Genomic DNA, 19,571 nt, shown 5'->3' on the forward strand with positions numbered 1-19,571 from the left:
GGTCACTGAAAAAGAAGAAGACCCTCGAAGAGATGAATCAACACAGTGGCTGTGACAATGGGCTCAGGCGTAACAATGATTGTGAGGACGGCGCAGGACCAGCCAGTGTTTCATTCTGTTGTACGTGAGGTTGTTAGAGTTGGAGCCAGCTCAAGGGCACCTAAGAACAACCACGTCACTATCGAATATCTCTTTGTAGGACATTTCACTTTTAAGACAATAGTAAAAAACCTACCATCTGCCTAATTTGCTCTTTACCAACGTAAGTCTGGCAGTAAAGAACGCTGAGGTATGAGGTGAGAGTAATGCCGGCTTCGATAATTAAGGTTATGTGTCAACCTGATTGGGCCGTAATTCTCAGTGATTGGGCAGTTATGTAACGATATAATCCTGCAATTACATGATGATGACATTTGGTAGGTATGTAACGATGTGATTTCACAGTTAGGTAACGATGAATCTTGGCAGTTAAGTAATGATGTAGTCATCCATTTTGTGATCCAATGTGGTCATCCTCCATTTTTGCAGAACGCCAATTTCACGTAGTGACCTGGTCTTTTGAACCTAACCATGTTGATAAGTGAGGAGAACCAAATCAAAAGCAAATCTATTGCTGTTGAGTCGATTCTCACCCATAGTGACCCTATAGAATAGAACTGCCCCATAGGGTTTCCAAGGCTGTAAATCTTTACAGAATCAGACCACCACATCTTTCTCCTGCAGAGCTGCTGATGGGTTCGAAAGTGAGGAAACGGTGTATTTATTAACCACCTACTGTGTGCCACTCGATGGCACTAGTTTTTTTTTTTTACTGCGTGCCAAGGTCTCTGGGTGGTGAAAACAGTTTGTGCTCAACTACTAACCTAAAGGTTGGCAGTTCAAACCTATCCAGCAGTGAGTGATCTCCTTCCTTAAAGGTTGTTGTTGTTGTTGTTGTTGTTGTTGTTAGGTGTCGTGGAGTCAATTGCAACTCATAACAACCCCATGTAACAGAGTTGAACTGCCCCATAGCATTTTCTAGACTGTCTGTCCTATAGGGTCGCTATGAGTTGGAATCGACTCAATGGCACTGGGTTTTGTTTTTTTTTTTTTTTTGGTTTTTAATCTTTACGGAAGCAGATGGCCAGGTCTTACTCCTATGGAGTCTATGGGTGGATTCAAACAGACAACCTTTTGGTTAGTAGCTGAGCACTTAACTGTTGGGCCACCAGAGCTCCTGATGTAAAGATCACAGCCAAGAAAACCCTATGGAACGGTTCTACTCTGAAACATGTGGGGTCACCATGAGTTAAAATTGACTTGATGGTAATGGGTTTGGCTTTTTTGGTACTGTGCAGTAGGCTTGTACTAGATGCTAGAGATACAATGGGGCATAAAAAAACAAGAAAAAGCCCTGATCTCTGGAGCTTGCAAACAAGTAACTCTCACATTTTACAGACGACAAAATTGAGGAACAGATAGGTTATAAAACCTGCAGAGATAAAGTAGTAGAGGTGGGATTTGAATCTAGGTAGCCCCAGATCCTCCGTGCTCTGCCACGTCGCGGGTGGCTAGGATGTTTCTAGAAGGACACAGAGCCAGCGAGCAGACCCATAGGGATCTGCAGGTACACAAGACCCATCCCCTCCAGAGACTTCCAGAAATAAGTGGGGGAGGTTTTTGTTTGTTTGTTAAATATAATTACAGAAAGTCAACTACAAAAGTAAAATAAAGCGCTTTCTCTGTCCTTTCCTTTTTTCTTTAAAAATAGATTCACCAGGAGGAAGACAGGCATAGGAGAGTCACAGCTAAAGGGTAAACCAAAAAGTAAACCCATTGCCCTCAGTTGATTCCGTCGCATGGCGACCCCACGTGTTACAGACTGGAACTGCTCCATAGGGTTTTTTTTATTGGCTGTGATCTTTAAGAAGCCCTGGTGGCACCGGGGTTAAGCGATTGGCTGCTGAGAGGTTCATGGTTCAAACCCACCAGCTGCTTCTCGAAAGAAAGATGTGACAGTCTGCTTCCATAAAGGTTAAAAAAACAAAAACTGTTGCTTATGAGTCCATTCCGACTCGCAGCAACCCTATAGGACAGAGTAGAACTGCCCCAAAGGGTTTCCAGGGAGTGCCGGGTGGATTCAAACTGCTGACCTTTTCGTTAGCAGAAAAAACCCCAACCCTTAACCACTACTTCACGAGGACAAACTTCAGTAACTTGAATTCCCAAAGCCCCCACCCGCAGAGGTCCTGTTTGCTCTTGTTTCACACACAATGAGTTTGGAAAGGCCAAGGGGCCAGGGTCACCAAAAGCCTTAGGCAAATGCCTTTGGACTTTGTATTGAAGGGGTTGAGGATGGAGGCAAAGAAAATTAAAGTTTTGAAAAAGGTATTAATGAGTGAATAAATACGACCGTGTGAATGTGTGAATGAGAAGTGAGACCGTTGGAAATTGATGCCCTCCTTGCTCCATTGGAGCTCTGCTGGCGCAGCGGTTAAGAGCTTGGCCGATAAGCAAAAGTTCGGCAGTTCAAATCCACCAGCCGCTCCTTGGAAACCCTATAAAGCACGTCCTACTTTGTTCTATAGGGTTGCTGTGAGTCGGAATCACCCTACTTGACAATGGTGTTTTTTTGTTTTTTTTTTTTTGGTCTGCTCCTTTAACGTCTCCTCCTACCCGTGTTTTCATCTCTCCCGAGCGCCCTCTGCCGGTCGGAGGCTTTGCCACACCCTCGCTTCTGATTGGTTCTGAGTCTCTCTCGCGATGCCTTCTGGGGAATGTAGTCCTATGGCCCGCACCTGCGTTTCCTGTCGGCTCCAGTGCAGTGACAGCCGCAGGAAGTACATCACCAAATCGCCCCTGGTTCCGTGAGAAAGCGTTGTCGCACTGCATGACGGGAATTTTAGTTCTTGCCTTGCTAGTTTTCGCAGCAATCATTTGTAATTAGAACAACAATTCCCGTCATGCACCGTGCCCACAGTTCGCCGAAGTCGGCACGCGGCCTTCTGGGAGATGCAGTTTTGAGCCCTCACCCTTCCTTCTCTGTCCTATGGAGCGGGCCGGCTCAGCGGACTACGTTTCCCTGCGCGCGCTGCCTCACCGACGGTGCCAGGCCGTGGCCGCCATTTTGTTCCGCCCGAGGAGACCTAAGATGGCGGCGGGGGAGACGATAAAGGTTGCGGCCGGCCGCTTTGGCCTCTAGTCCGCCGTCTCCCCGTCCCCCAGTGGCCGGTACATGGCCGGGCGGAGGCCTGGACCATGGACCTCCACACCGCCGTGTACAATGCCGCCCGCGACGGCAAGCTGCAGCTGCTTCAGAAGCTGCTTAGCGGCCGGAGCCGGGAGGAGCTGGAGGAGCTGACGGGCGAGGTGGCCACCGGGGGGACGCCGCTGCTCATCGCCGCCCGCTACGGCCACCTGGACGTGGTGGAGTACCTGGTGGACCGGTGCGGCGCGAGCGTGGAGGCCGGCGGCTCGGTGCACTTCGATGGCGAGACCATCGAGGGAGCGCCGCCGCTGTGGGCCGCCTCGGCCGCCGGCCACCTGGACGTGGTGCGCAGCCTGTTGCGCCGCGGGGCCTCGGTGAACCGCACCACGCGCACCAACTCGACGCCCCTGCGCGCCGCCTGCTTCGACGGGCACCTCGAGGTGGTGCGCTACCTGGTGGGCGAGCACCAGGCCGACCTGGAGGTGGCCAACCGGCACGGCCACACGTGCCTCATGATCTCCTGCTACAAGGGCCACCGTGAGATCGCCCGCTACCTGCTGGAGCAGGGCGCCCAGGTGAACCGGCGCAGCGCCAAAGGCAACACGGCGCTGCACGACTGCGCCGAGTCCGGCAGCCTGGAGATCCTGCAGCTGCTGCTGGGCTGCAACGCCCGCATGGAGCGCGACGGCTACGGCATGACGCCGCTGCTGGCGGCCAGCGTGACGGGCCACACCAACATCGTGGAGTACCTCATCCAGGAGCAGCCTGGCCAGGAACAGGCTGCTGGGGCTGCAGAAGAGGCCAGGCCGGGGCTGCCCCACAAAGGCCCCTCCTCCACCAGCCGCGGGTACCTGCAGCCCCAGGGCGCCCATTGCGCCAGCGCCTGCCCGGAGGAAGCACTTAATGGTGATTCCTATGAAAGCTGCTGCCCCACGAGCCGGGAAGCGGCGGTGGAAGCTTTGGAATTGCTGGGAGCCACCTATGTGGATAAGAAACGGGATCTGCTGGGCGCCCTCAAGCACTGGAGACGTGCGATGGAGCTGCGTCACCAGGGGGGTGAGTACCTGCCCAAGCCAGAGCCCCAGCAGCTGGTCCTGGCCTATGACTGTTCCAGGGAGGTGAACACTGCCGAGGAGCTGGAAGCACTCATCACAGACCCGGATGAGATGCGCATGCAGGCGCTGCTGATCCGCGAGCGCATCCTTGGCCCCTCTCACCCGGACACTTCCTACTACATCCGCTACCGGGGCGCCGTGTACGCCGACTCTGGCAACTTCGAGCGCTGCATCCGCCTCTGGAAGTACGCCCTGGACATGCAGCAGAACAACCTGGAGCCCCTGAGTCCCATGACCGCCAGCAGCTTCCTCTCCTTCGCCGAACTCTTCTCCTACGTCCTGCAGGACCGGGCCGCCAAGGGGAGCCTGGGCACCCAGATCGGCTTTGCAGACCTCATGGGCGTGCTCAGCAAAGGAGTCAGGGAGGTGGAACGGGCCCTGCAGCTGCCCAAGGAGCCGGGAGACTCAGCGCAGTTCACCAAGGCCCTGGCCATCATTCTCCATCTGCTTTACCTGCTGGAGAAAGTGGAGTGCACCCCCGAGCAGGAGCACCTGAAGCACCAGACCGTGTACCGGCTGCTCAAGTGTGCCCCCCGCGGGAAGAACGGCTTCACTCCTCTGCACATGGCTGTGGACAAGGACACCACGAACGTGGGCCGCTACCCGGTGGGCCGATTTCCCTCCCTCCAGGTGGTCAAAGTGCTGCTGGGCTGCGGGGCTGACCCTGACAGCAGGGACTTTGACAACAACACACCGTTGCACATTGCTGCCCAGAACAACTGCCCGGCCATCATGACCGCCCTCATAGACGCAGGGGCCCACATGGATGCCACCAACGCCTTCAAGAAGACCGCCTACGAGCTGCTGGACGAGAAGCTCCTGGCCAAGAGCACCATGCAGCCCTTCAACTACGTGACCCTCCAGTGCCTGGCCGCCCGAGCCCTGGATAAAAACAAGATCCCGTACAAGGGCTTCATCCCTGAAGAGCTAGAGGCTTTCATTGAGTTGCACTGACCTGCCCAAGAGGTCTCCTTCTCATCCCTGCCCTCGCATCTAGAGAGAGCACAGAATCGAGAGAGTGTAGCGGGTACCCATCTGGCCTTCTGGCGCGTGCTTCAGGCGGCCCTGGCAGAAAAGGGCTGTTCCGCCTTCACTTCCCCTTCTTCACCTCTCCAGAGAGAGGAGGGAAGGAGCTAGCAAGCTGTTGGTGCTAAAAGCCTTCAGGAGCGTGTACTCGAACTTTCTCCAGGAGCTCACCTAGCCATCCTTTACTGGAAAAAGACAGGCCTTCCACCCACCCCCTGTGCCTGCCTCAAAGCCATTGCCTGCCTTCCTAGAAACACAGGAAGAAGCTGAGAGTTGGTTCCTCCTCCTTTCTCCCTCGCGCGGTCAGATAAAACTGGCAGCGGAATGCAGGGTTAGGACTGGGGGGTTCCTCAGAGCAAAAGTTGGAAACTCAAGAAGAAAGACCCCCCCCGCATTTCTCATTTCTCCCTGCACGATCCCAGCCTGCTCCCAGGTTGTTGTCACGGAGCAGGCCGTGCCGGGCGGGAGGGTGCTCAGCAGAGGGCAGCCTGCCCCTTGCCAAGCTTGCGGTGGGTTTGGTGTTTTGTTTATCTGACAAGTGGGCAGGTTACCAGTGTTATTACACAGGAGTCCTGAGAGTTTGCCCCCAGCTTCTAAGAATTTTGTTTGTTGGACTTAAGTGCATTTCAAGCGGTGAGGGGTTCGCTGGGCCCAAGATGGCTAAGGCAGTTGGCACATGCTTTGTGGTGTGAGGGAGGCAGACATCCGTGGTACTAGTCCCTAAAACTTGGGCAACCGTACATTTTTTAAAACATCACTTTTTGGCCTTTTCATTGGACCTCCCAACCTGCCATCTGCATTAGAATTATTTTTTCCAAGCAAGCATCAGGCCAGTTTCCGAGGAAGCCAGGCTTGACAACCATTTTCCACCCAGTGAGAGAGAGCATGGTGGCTTTAGGTTTCTGAATGAAACGACAGGCCCCTTCAGCTTCCCAAGCCCACGTCCAAGAACATCGGGTTGCGGCTGTGGGCCAGATTTCCCCCAAGTGGCTCTAGCCGTTTTTCAGCAGCCCTGAGCCCTTGAATGGAGCCTTCCTGAGAGGAGAACAGCATGAATTCAAGAAGCCAGCGGGCTAGGACGGTCAGGGATAAGTTGTCAGCTCCAGCTCGTACCAAACCTCCATTCCCCCTTCTCAGGGTAACGTGTCAGTGCTGGGGAAGCTGCCACAGTGAGACTGTTCTCAGGGGCAATGCTGTCTGTCCCTTGGCAGGCAGCAGCAGGTTTCTGGGCGCCTGGGAGGACGGTGCACAGCAGACGGCCAACAGCTGCCCCGGCCGCCCAGGAGGAAGGCCAGGTCCGGGAGTGGCGCTCCGACACAGCACCTCTCTGGCAGCCCCGTGGCGGGTAGCTGCGGCCAGGCCAGCGGAAGCTGAAACGGGGCCTTGGCTGCTCTGGCCCTTTAAGGAAACGAGCGCTTGTTGTTTGGGTTTGCAGTGTTCGTTAGGAAATTATTTATTTGCAAGACAAGGTTTTCACTTCCGTCAGGGCGGGAACACCGCCCCTTCCAAAGCACAGAATAAAGAAACGAGACGGGTTCACTTAGGAGTCTGGGCTCTGGTCTTTAAATCGTGAGAAGATCACGGGAGAGAATCGCCTGGCAGCTGGTGGCTGGGGGGAGGGCGGGGAGAGGCCGTGCAGTGTGTGCAAAACTTGTCCTCGAGTTGATCCAACTCGTGGTGACCCCACATGTACAGAATAGAACAGCTCCATAGTGTTTTCTTGGCTGTAATCTTTCCTGAAGTAGACTGTACGGGCTTTTTATTCCCTCAGAGCCACTGGCTGGGTTTGAACCATCAACCTTTCGATTAGTAGCCAAGCATAAACCCTGTAAACGTCCATGGTGTTGGTCCAAATGGAAGATGAGGTGTCCCCGGGTGGTGCAAACGGTTAAGTGCTCAGCTCCTAGCCAAAAGGTTGGTGGTTCGAACCTACCCAGAGGTGCCTCGGAAGACAGGCCTGGTGATCAGCTTCCCATAGCTCAGAGCTTTGAAGACCCTGTGGAGCAGTTCTGCTGTGCATGCACGGGGTCGCCATGAGCCGTGCACCTGACCCAGTTCCAAGTGGAAGATACGCCTTGGGGCCACCCTCTGCCACAAGAGCAGTTTCTTGTCGTGCAGTGAGCTTTGTTAAGATTTCCTTTGAATATGGTGCATTACTGGCAAAGGGAAAAAAAAGAAGTATTTTAGTTTAAACGCCTGCTTTGGGGTAGAGTTGACACAGGAAAAAAAATAAATAAAGGCACCTTGATTCTTTTTAAAGGCAAAGAAGGGTTAAGGAACCTGGAAAATGCCCTAACAAGGGAGATGGAGCCTGAGGACGGCTCTGTGCCAGGCTTTTGGGCAAACACCCTTGCTCTGAGTGAGACACAGGCGGCCCATTCAGTGGAGTGTTGTGACCATGAAGTTGACGTCTCTGGACTTGGTGGATTTCCTAGAGCTCATTGAGCTTTAAGAGGAAAATACCCATGCCTTTTCCTTTATTCAGACTCTCTGGTGGTGCAAAGAGTGAACGGGTCCAGCTGCACCTCTGGGTTCGAGTCCACCCAGAGGTGCCCTGGTAGAAAGGCCTGGCAATCTACTTCTGAAAACTCAGCCATTGAAAAATCTACGGAGCACAGCCCTACTCTGATACTCATGGGGTTGCCATGAGTCCCAGTCAACTCCACGGCGACAGGGTTTCCCTTTATTCTGCCATCTCAGTTGTGTAAACCTGGGAATTCTTAAGTCCTGCTTTTCGCCCTATCAGTATCGTCAAAACTACCAAAAAGAACCACTGACCCGACGTTCAGTTGACTGAACAGCAGCTTACTGAATAGCCGCCACATGCCGGGCACTGTTCCTGACCCGCTAATGGTAAATGACAGCACTGGTTTTCCCCGAGATCACTTCCGCCTCCTGTCACAGCAGGGACAGGCTGTGTGCAGGGACTTCGCGCCTCCTGTCATGCATGGGTTGGAGAATTCTGTCTCCTGGTTTCACGCGGCTGCCGTCTCATTTCACTCAGGGCCCTTAAACTACTCAGCCCTAGTAGGAATTTATCATTGCATGAAAGGACAGGGTTTGAAATCAGCCGGCCCCAGAACAGTCTCCTAGGAGACACACGGGCTGGCAAACATTTGAGTCCATACTTGTGCCGGGCACGTTCTGAGCTCTTAAAAGTGGTGCCTCGTGTACTGCTCTCGACAACCCTACATGATAAGCAGGTATTAGCCTTCCTGTTTTGCAAGTGGGGGGAACTGCGGCTATCAGCGTGGCAAAGGACGGAGCACATTGGGAAAGAGCCCGGATTGGAACCCGGGTTTGTCTGACTCCATGTCTGTGCGTACTCTCCATCCCACAGGAGTTTGGGGAAATAAATACGAGAGCATCTCAAAGGCCAGGAACTTGGGTTCCCTTTCCCTGCATTTTCGTGCTGATTTGGCACAAGCTCCTCAGTCCACAGGGCAAATGGCCCACTTGGGAGGGGCTGTCTGCCCATACAATGAGGAAATGATCGCCTTCCATCTTTGCTCTACAACCTGAGAAATCCTGAGTGTCTTTTCCCCTTCTGGGTCTACCAGAATCACTGGCCCCTTGCCCCAGCAAGTAGCTCAAGGGGAAAAGTTACCTGGGCTAAAACTTGCTTTAAAAACTCATACCTGAAAATTGTAACTTTGGCCTCATAACCTGTAATGAAGGCCATCTTAAAGTCTGGTTTCAGGTGAAAGGTGATCCAGGAGGTCAAAATTGTTACCAATAAACTGGCTGCTCAGGGGGTGCAAGTTGGCAGCCAGCAGGAAGGAGGCCACGCTTCCCTTGTCCACCTCCAGCAGTGGAAGGTCTTCCCCCAGCCCCCTCTTCCCGGCAAACATCCTGATATTCACACTGATTGGGCCAAATTGGGTCACGTGTCCATCTCTGAACCAATCACAGTAGCCCAGGAATGGGATGTGTTGATTGGCCTCAGCCTGGGTCACCTTGGCACAGGGGAGGTGGGTGGAGTCCCCCTCTCCAGAACAACTTGGTCCAAAGGAAATTGGAGTTACTATAAAATGGGGGAATAAGGAGTCTCTGGGTCAAGCAAAAGGTTAAGCACTCAACTACTAGCTGAAACGTTGCCGGTTCAAACCCACCTAAAGGGCCTCAGAAGAAAGGCCTGGCAAACCACTTTAGAAAGGTTGCAGCCCTTGAAAATTCTATGGAGCACAATTGTACTGACACACATGGGGTCGCCATGAGTCAGAATCAATGGCAACTGGCGACAAGTGCCTGCACCTATTAAAGTACTGATTTGAACCATGTTCTAACTAAGCAGACTGTCCATTAAGCCACCTGCTTTTACACATCATAAGACATAACACTGTATCAAAGCATTCATCCTCCAGAAATTTCCAAATACCTATAAAATGGGGAATATATGCTTAGAAGGCAGCAAAAAAGTCTACAGTAATAAAATTATTACTTGTAATTTATCAATGAAGAAAAAAACAGGCTCAGAGAGGTCAAGTAGCTGCTCAAGGCCACACAGCCAGGGTGAAAACCAGGTTACTTAGAGGAGACTGAGGCTCAGAGAGGGGAAGGGGCTTGCGCAAGCTTAACCAGCTAGGATGCATCGGTGTTGAGCTAAGCCAGGTTTGAGGGTTTCAAAATCCTGCAGCTCACCCCAGTCTTCATGGGGGACATCATCCCCCCACTCACCATCACCCCCCACCTGCTTCCTTCTCTCCACGGAACTGAAGTCAGGGCCTGAAGTTCACTTGTTCACTTACCTACTTGGTTAGTGCCTTCCTCTCTGTGTGAGACCAAGAGCTCTGCAAGGTCTGTGTTGGTCACCTCTGTGTCACCAGTGCCCAGTCCGGGGCCTGACACACACTGTTGTTAGATGCCATCAAGTCGATTCCGACTCATGGCCACCCCACGTGGCAGAGGAGAACTGCCCGATAGTGTTGCCAGGTGGAAACCCCAGGTTCTGCTCAGCACGACTAGTCTCAGTCAATAAGCGAGAGGCTGAGGTGGGAAAGTGGAAAGGCACTTTTATTTCATTGTGCAAGAAAAGGAAACAGTTGGGGCTGCTGCTGCCAAGACTGCTCCACCAGGGTAAGGGGAAAGGTTACTTTTAAGGGATTTACAAGTAGGAAGTTCATACGAGTTACATGAGCAATACTCGTAATCACACTCCACGGGCACAATGGAGTTTCATATAACTTTATGCATCGTGTGTCCAGACAATGGTGGTTAAACTCCACCCCGAGGTAGGGAAGTCACTGTGTATGAGGTCTAAAAGGTTGTCCTGAATATCAACATGGCACCTAAACCAGTTTCCACCAATTTCCTCTCGTTTTGGGCAGCAGTTATGGAGAGGGGAACTAGGATTTTAATATAAAGCCACGGGGCATGCCAAGCAAGCTTCCTGAGGCAATGGAATTTTCCACAGCCTCAGGACCTCTGTCTTAATAGGGCTTCCTAGGCTGTGACCTTTATGGGAGCAGATCGCCAGGTCTTTCTTCAGCAGAGCTGCTGAGTGGGTTCAAACCACTAACCTTCTAGTCAGCAGCCGAGGACTTAACTGCTGAGCCACCAGGACTCCTTCAGCACATGCTAGGTGTCCTGTAAATATGTGTTGAGTGAATGAGTGAATGTCTCTGGTCTCCAAGAGTTTGCCTTCTCCTTCGACTGCCTGGAACAGCCACAGAGGACACGGGAAGGGCCTGGAGGGCCTGGCAGACACTGCAGTGCCCTGGCACCTGCCACCCCCATGGGATTCCAGGACTGTCATCCGAGCAGTGTTTATGGGGAGGGGAGCAGAGCGTCCCGGCCTGAGTTTAAAGATAGCTCCGCTCGGAGTCACATCACAGGCCAAAGAGGTGAGGTGACCGGCCCCTGGGGCTATGTGTCCCCAGAGGCAGGGTGGGGAGGGAGTGGATTCCAGTGGGGAGATTCCGTTAGGACTACAAAAAAAAAAGGGTGGTTCAACGAAGTAGTTTTCATCACAAGTGTTAGGCAAGACCTGGCACCAGTGTGGCCAGCACCACCCCTTGGAAAGAAATGTGCCCTCCACTGGCACCAGCAGCTGTGTGTCCTGTCACAGAAGAGACATCGAATCTCAGCATCAAACAGGACATTGGAGATCAGCCAGTGTGCCCTCCTTCCCTCCCTTCCTCTGCCTTTATGTCCTCCATTAAAGCCTATTAGGCAGTGATCTGGAGCCAATGCCACCTCCTCCAGGAAGCCCTCCCAGATTATCTAAAGAGCCACCCCCAACCATTCTCTACCACCCAAACCAAAATCGAACCAGTTGCTGCGGAGTTGACCCCATGTGTGTCAGAGTAGAACTGCTCCATAGGATTTTCAAGGCTGTGAGCTTTCGGAAGCAGCTCACCAGGCCTTTCTTCTGAGTTGCCTCCGGGTGGGTTCTAACCACCAATCTTTCAGTTAGTAGTTGAGTGCTTAACTGTTTGCACCACCCAGGGACACCTGTGCAACTATTATCACTATCGAACTCTGGGAAAGAACAAGTTTATTTTAAAGCTTATTTAAAGAAAACCATTGAATGACTCCAGTAATAGGAAATAAAGCAAACAGGAGTACAGAACTGCCAGCCAAGATAATAGGGACCCCACATGGGAAACACAAGTTTGGGAAACAGCCGGATACCAGTGAGCGTCTCAGCCCCAGCTGACTGGTGTGGATTCTGAGGGCCAGGGACGGTGGGGACAGGCCAAGGCCACACTGCATCCAGGGAGGGAGTGACCCAGCCTACCACGCTACTTCCAGCCAAGCGCCAAGCAGGGAATCTTTCCTTCCCTTGAGCTTGAAGCTCTGCCTCCTCCTCCAGAAAGCCTCCTCTGATTCCTAAGTGGGTTCAGATACCTCCCCAGGCTCCCATGGTGCCCTCTAAGCCCCCCATCACAGCCCCGGTCACCCCGACCCTCTGTTCACGTGTCTGTCTCCCACACACAGCTGTGATCCCTGAAGGCAGGGGCAGGCACAGAGGGGAGCAAGAGCCTGCAGCGGGGTCTGTGGGGTCTGTCCAGTTGGGACAGAGCCCAGGGACGAGAGGCCATTGGGCCACATTCCCCTGAGAAGCCTCAGGCAGCTTCTTTTCTCGAGAAGAGAACATTTCCAAAGCTTCCCTAGAAACTGGAAACCGTGGCCGCCTCCCAGGGCTATAAAAAGGCTACTGAACAGGTTAAAAATAAAAGATCCCTGCCCAGGGGCACTTGGGGATGGCCCTGGTGAGGCCCAGGGCTGGGAGAAGATGCTGCGAGCACTGGGTAGGACTACGATGACATGCTGTGTGTCCTCAGGGAGCTGCCTGCCCTCTCTGGGCTTTGGTCCCAGGCTGCAGACAACAGTGTGAGATAAACCATTTCCACAGACCCCAAGGGCCAACGCCCTGTTAAACCCTGTGCCCTGGGTTCCTTGACAGCCCTAGTCCCAGCTCCGCAGTCTCGCCATGTAACCTTGGAAAGCGAAGCCACCTCTTGGAGCCTCAGTTTTCCCCGATGTGAAACAGGGTGAACTGTGATCTAACAATTCAGGGAGATGTTGCATGAAAACTGCCTAGTACAGGGCCTGGGAAACAGTCAAGGCCCTATTAAGGGGAAGTGTTATTAATACACCATTATTAAAATTATTTCATTGCTAATTTAGTTATATAAAATTATCTAAAAATAGTAGTGAGTTGTTGTTACATAGGTTGGAATTGTGAGCGGGGAGAGGGGGCTGTTGGCAGGCCTGGAACTTGACACACTTTGGGCGTCCCAGTCCCTCTGCAGGCTCGGGAAGAGGAAGCCGGCCTTCTCAGCCCCAGGCAAGGAGTGAGGCTGGAACGTCTATCCAGCAGCGCCCTCTGGTGGTGCTATCTGCTCACTGCAGCGCTCTCTGGGCCCCACAGATAACTGCCGCGTCGCTGCCTTCCAGGTGGCGGGACCCAAGTCCTTCCTATACCCAGTTCACCCGCACTGGCTCCTTTTCGTCCCTTGAAGGGCCATGCTCCCTCCCACTACGGAGACTCCTCCTGTGTTGTACGCTCTGTCTGGTGGATCCTTTGTTCCCTTGAGTCTCAAGCTCTGCCTCCTCCTCCAGGAAGCCTCCCCTGATTCCTGGGGGGGGTTCATAATGCCGGGGCCCCATAATGCCCTCTGCATGCCCCCATCACAGCCCTGGTCACCCTGGTTGTGACCCCCCGCTCAGATGTATATCTTCCACACAGAGCTGTGAACCCTAAGGGCAGGGAAATGATCTTAGTCACAGCAGTGTCCCCTGCCATCTGTGTCCCCTGGCATACAGTCGGCGTTTAACACAGGCTCTTTAATGAACCAGCTGGCAGGGGGCAGGGAACATGGCATCAAAAGTTTTTGTTTTTAAAGGTAAAAGCAGACTTGAGCATTAATTCAACAAACATCCATTGAGCACCTACTGTATGCCAGACACTGAGATCCAGCGGTGATGTACACAGGCAGAATCCCTGGCTTCATGGAGAAGGCAGGCGTAATGTGCACAGTAAACTAGTGAATCATGTTCGTCCTGCCAGCTAAGTGCTATGTGCTCTGTAAACAGAGCAGAGTAGGGAGCTGGGTGGGTGCAATTGTGAATGGGGTGCTCAGAGAAGCCCCCACTGAGAAGGTGACATTTGAGGAGAGACCTGAAGAAACCTAGGAAGGCTGCTGTGGGGAGATCTGGGGGAGGGCATTCCAGGCAAACGGTACATCCGATGCAAAGGCCCTGGGGCAGCAAATTGGAGAACAGCGAGGAGCCCCGTGTGCCTGAAGCGGAGTGAGCAAGGAGGAGAGAGAAGGTGGGGAGGGGAGAGAAGGAACGGGGCAGGGCGTGCAGGGCCCTGTGGGCCTCGGGGAGGACGTGGGCTTTTACCCCAGGGAGGTGGGAGCCCCGGAGGGCTGTGAGCAGAGGAGGGACTGGCCCTGACTCCGGTGCTCACGGGCGCCCTCTGGCTGCCGCGGGGAGGACAGGCTGGGGAAGTTGGGACACAAACCGGTCACTCTGGTTGTGTCTAGGAAGGAGACCTGAGTGGCTGGGGACAGAGGAAGGAGGGAAATTGTACTCTGACTCCTCTTTGGAGGATTTTAAATTTTGAACCACTCGAATGTATTCCCTGTTCAGAAAATGATTTTAAATACGCATATGCTGACTGTGTCTTTGTGCAGGGTGCCGAATTGCTTGGTGGGTCCCATCACCTCCTTGGGGTCTCGCCGGAAGTGGGACAACCACACTGTATCGGAGATAAAGAATATTGACAATTCAAACCCAGCGCCATTCAGGTCGGCCCCGGTCACGCCCTCTGCGCACGTGCTGTGTGACGCTGACAGATCACCACCCTCTCTGGGCCCAGAGAGCAGGAGGACGTTTGTAAAGTACCTTCAAACATCCCAGAAACGGAACACTTCCAACCCGGGATACAGCTGCCCCGCCTGGTCTAGCTGTGAGCTTGTTGATCTCCGAAAGTGAATCGTCCATTGTGTACTCACGTCCCACAGCTCCTAAGGAAGGGAAACATTTTCCCCCCCTTATTTTTCTTTTAGGTTGTTTTGCTTGCAGGGGACATGGGATTTCCCCCAGGAAACACCCAGAAACTCACCTGGCCATGTGGAGCCCGCTGGCCTCAGAGCTGGGGATGGCCACCAGGGGTCGCTGGGGCAACATGACTTGTAGCTGAAACCACACACACACACACACACACACACACACACACACACCACACCCCTCCTCCCAGGGAGCGCTGGGGCAATATGAATTATAGCTGACATCACACACATACTCCATACACACACACACCACCCACCACACACACAAACACACACACACACCACACACACCACCACACCACACACACATCATACACACACACCACACACACCACGCGCACACCACGCACACACCACGCACACACACACACCCCTCCCCCCAGGGAGCGCTGGGGAGATGTGAGTTATAGCTAACATCACACACACAGACCACAAACACACCGCACACACACCACACACACACCACGCACACATCACACACACCACACACACACCTCACACACTCAGCACATCACTCACCACATCACCCACCACACACCCACCACACACAGACCACACCACACACATCACACACACCACACGCACACACCACACACATCACTCACCCACCACACACACCCACCACACACACACCACACACACCACACGCGCACACCACACACAACACACTTCACACCGCACACCACACACACTGCACACACACCTCACACACACACCACACACCACACACCACACACACATCACACACCACACACCCACCACACACCCACACCACACTACAAACATCACACACCACACACACACCACACGCACACACCACACACATCACATGCACCCACCACACGCACACCACACACACCGCACACCCACCGCACACCCACACCACACCACATACATCACACACACCACACGCACATCGCACACACACACCACACACATCACACGCACCCACCACACGCACACCACACATACACCGCACACCCACCGCACACACACCACACACACACACCACACGCACACACCACACACACACCGCACACACATCACACACACCACACATCTCACACTGCACACACCACACACACTGCACACACACCGCACACACCACACTGCACACACACCACACACACCACACTGCACACACACCTCACACACACCGCACACACCACACACACACCACACACACACACACACCCCTCCGCCCAGGGAGCGCTGGGCAGATGTGAGTTATAGCTGACATCACACACACACACCTTCCCCCAGACTCCCGAAAATTGGGGCCGCCTGCGACTTGACGGCACTGGGTTTGGTTTTTGGTTTTGGCAGTTGTTTACGCCACGGACTAACAAATCTATCTTGGAAGAAATGCAGCCAGAATGCTCCTTGGAAGTGAGGATGGTGAGACTTTGTCCCATGTATTTTGGACATGTTGTCAGGAGGGACAAGTCCCTGGAGAAGGACACCATGCTTGGTAAAGTAGAGGGTCAGTGAGAGAAGAAGACCCTCGGGAGATGGACTGACAGAGTGGCTGCAACAATGGGCTCAAACACAGCAATGACTGTGAGGACGGCGCAGGACTGGGCAGTGTTTCATTCTGTTGTGGGTAGGGTTGCTCGGAGTCCGAATCGACTTGTTGGCAAGGGGTTTGTTTGTTTGTTTTTTGGTTGCAATTGCTTTCAGGATCCTGAATGCCCTACCCTGTGCAGTCTCCCCCCTAGGCTTTTGCCCATGCTTTCTAGAACATTCTTCCCTGTCGATGGCTCATTCTGACTTATACACCAGAACTCAGCTCACTTGTTCCTTCCAGAAGCTTCCCACGATCTCCCCCAGGCTGGCCACAGGCCCCCTCTGGGCTCCCACAGGGCCTTGCACTTCCCCATCACAGCCCTGATCACCTCGTAACAGCCTAAGCCCCGAGAAGACAGAGTATGGTTTTCGTGGCCACTAGTGTGGTCTCTGCGGGGTCACTGCTGGGTCACAGGGCCTGCACATAATAGGAGGTCAACAAGTGTTGGTGAAATACATAAATGCATGAATCAACACCCTCCCCAGGGCCCAAAGACCTCGACAAAGGCGGAGAGCAGATCTGTGTGTCCCCAGAGCCCAGCGCTGGGCCTGCACACAGTAGGTGCTCATATACTGCAGAAAATTAATTTACTGAGCACCTACGGTATGCTACACCCTGTGCTGGGGTCCTGGAAACACAGCTGACCAGCACAGGCCCCTCCGCTGCCCTCTCAGATATCCCAGTCCCACAGGAGAGAGAAACCACACAGTTAACACATAACGAAATGAACAAGAATAGCTCTGAGAACAAAATAACAGGGGCAATAAATTCGTCCATATGGACTAGAACCCAGTAGAGAAGGTCCAGCTCCTTCTCCTGCCCCCGTAGGTCCTTACTTGGCTGTGTGATCCTGGACAAGTGACTTTGCCTTTCTGAGCCTCAGTTTCCTCATCTGTAAATTGGGGATAACGATGGTTCCTAGCTCCTGGAGGTGTTGGTTCTTGTGGTTTTTAGCTGCCATCGAATCAAGTCGATTCTGACTCACGGCGACCCCAAGTGTATCAGAGTAGAACTATGTTCCATAGGGTTTTCAAGGCCTTGATCTTTCAGAAGCAGATTGCCAGGCTTTTCCTCTAAGGCATTCCTGGGTGGGTTCAAACCACCAACCTTTTGGCCAGTAGTCAAGTGCTGAGCCATTTGTGTCACCCAGCCAGGGCCTCTTGGGGCTGTTAGGAGGATGAACAAGCTTGTCAGGGTGTAAAGTCCTCAGCCCAGGGCCTAGGGACCCCATGAGCAGACCCTCAGGCCATGGGCGCCGTCAAAATGATCCTTCTCTGCAGCTGAGCTGGGGTGGCACAGGGGGCGTAGGAATCAGAGTTCCAGACCCGAGGTCACTGGGTCCACCACACAGATGGGGAAGAGGAAGCCCAGAGAAGGGTTGCGACTTGCCCCAAGTCCCACAGCATCTCAGGGGTGAAGAGGGGGCGGAACCTGGCTCTTCTGACCTGGGGCAGGTGAAGAGTTGCTGGCAGAATTCTTGTCCAGCCGCGTTAAGGAACAGGAGAGGGTTCTATAGAAATAACACATCTCAAACACGCCGGCTGCTCTCCTCCTCTGCCTCCAACTGGTCCGGCTGCTTCATCGCCCACCTGGACCAGGGCAGTGGGCTCCAACCTGGTCCCAGGCTCCCGCCCTCACCCCGCCCCAGTCTGTTCCCTCCGCAGCAGCCAGAGGGCGCCTGTGAACACCTGAGTCAGGGCCCCTCCCTCCGCTGCTCACAGCCCTCCAGGGCTCCCACCTCTCACAGGGCCCTGCAAGACCTGCCCCATCCCCTCTCTGCCCTCCCCTCCTCTCTCCACCTCGCTCACCCGGCTCCAGCCACTTGGGCCTCCTCACTGTTCCTCCAACTCACCAGGCACAGCTATGCCTCAAGGCCTTTGCACAGCTGTTTCCTGTGTCCTGAACCCTCCCCCCGCACACCACTCCCACCACCTTCTCTTCCCTTCTCTTCCTCCAGGTCTCAGCTTCAAAGCCACCTGCTCAGAGACGCCCTCCCCACCACACTGAAGTTCTTCCCCCGGAAACCCTGAGACGCTCTCTGAGTCACCTCGGCCTGGTTGTTCCTTCAGAAGTCTCTTCCGTTTCTAAAATTATCTTGCTTCCTCATTTCATGGCTCATTTGCTGCCTCCCCCACCCTACCCCCCACACTAAAATGGGTACAAGGGACAGATCATGTCTGTTTTTGCCTGTGCTGCATCCCTGTGTCTGGAAAATCCCTGGCACACAGTAGGCACTCAATAAATGTTGGTCAAATGAGCACATAGCCAGTTCATTGCAGCTGTCCAGTCATTTGCAATTTGTTACTGGCTCCTTGTCTACATCTACTAACCTAAAGGTTTGCGGTTTGACCCACCCAGCGGCACTGCACAAGAAAGACCTGGAGATCTGATTCCATCAAGTTTATAGCCCAGAAAACTCTCTGGGGCAGTTCTACTCTGTAACGTATGGAGTTACCATGAGTTGGAATCGACTCCACGCCAGTAGGTTTGGGTTTTTTGGTTTTCTTGCTTCAATGGTCAGAGACCCTCCATTTTCACGAGCCCTTATCCCCCACCCTGGAATCTAATCTCAGAGGGTTTCCTCCCCTAGGTTTCACTTTACCAAGGCCCAGAGCAGACCCCAGCCGAGGTCTGACTCAGCAATGGAAATAGCCAGTGAGCACAACTGCCTAGGTGACTCATGCCAGGCCCGCCCAGCAAGGGAAGAAAGGGCAGGCAGAGCTAGTGTCCAAACCAGGTTCCTGGTCAGAAGGGGTCAGCGGCTTCCAGCTCAGCGGGCCAGAACTTGCTCCCTTCCCTCACTCCCTCACAACCTCCCAAACTTCCCAAAGTTTACCTTATTCAATTGTGACCTCCCCACTTCCGACCTATGTCACTCTGGGCATCAGAATTCACTTCTTTGTCCCTGACTTCCCCATCTGTCAAATGGGTCCAAAATATAAGCTTCTCCCTCAAAGGGCCACTCAAAGGATTAAGGTGCGCTCATATTGTAAGCGGCCATTTAAGCTACTCTGCTGGTCTCACCCCGTCGGAAGCAAGGGAGAATGAAGAAAACCAAAGACACAAGGGAAAGGTGAGCCCAAAGGACTAATGGACCACATCTACCACGGCCTCCACCAGACGGAGTCCAGCACAGCTAGATGGTGCCCGGC

General features: G+C 53.5%; 1 protein-coding gene and 1 long non-coding RNA gene across 2 annotated transcripts; one reads left to right on the plus strand and one right to left on the minus strand.

The window, feature by feature from the left end:
* Window positions 1–3,102: 3,102 nt before the first annotated feature.
* FEM1A (fem-1 homolog A) lies at window positions 3,103–11,125 on the plus strand. The gene has a single exon (XM_010601045.3). The coding sequence runs from the start codon at window positions 3,238–3,240 to the stop codon at window positions 5,254–5,256; it is 2,019 nt and encodes a 672-aa protein (XP_010599347.2). The 5' UTR covers window positions 3,103–3,237; the 3' UTR covers window positions 5,257–11,125.
* A 682-nt stretch (window positions 11,126–11,807) lies between these two features.
* LOC111748437 (uncharacterized) lies at window positions 11,808–18,221 on the minus strand. The gene is made up of 2 exons (XR_002784158.2): window positions 14,686–18,221; window positions 11,808–14,539 (listed from the first exon to the last, which is right to left on the minus strand). It is a non-coding gene; the product is annotated as an uncharacterized LOC111748437 (long non-coding RNA).
* Window positions 18,222–19,571: the final 1,350 nt, after the last annotated feature.

Source organism: Loxodonta africana, chromosome 3 (assembly GCF_030014295.1).
Source record: "Loxodonta africana isolate mLoxAfr1 chromosome 3, mLoxAfr1.hap2, whole genome shotgun sequence".
NCBI lineage: Eukaryota > Metazoa > Chordata > Mammalia > Proboscidea > Elephantidae > Loxodonta > Loxodonta africana.

Excerpts from the sequence above, each read along its gene's own strand:
- FEM1A (XM_010601045.3), top strand. The coding sequence starts at position 3,238 with ATGGACCTCCACACCGCCGTGTACAATGCCGCCCGCGACGGCAAGCTG.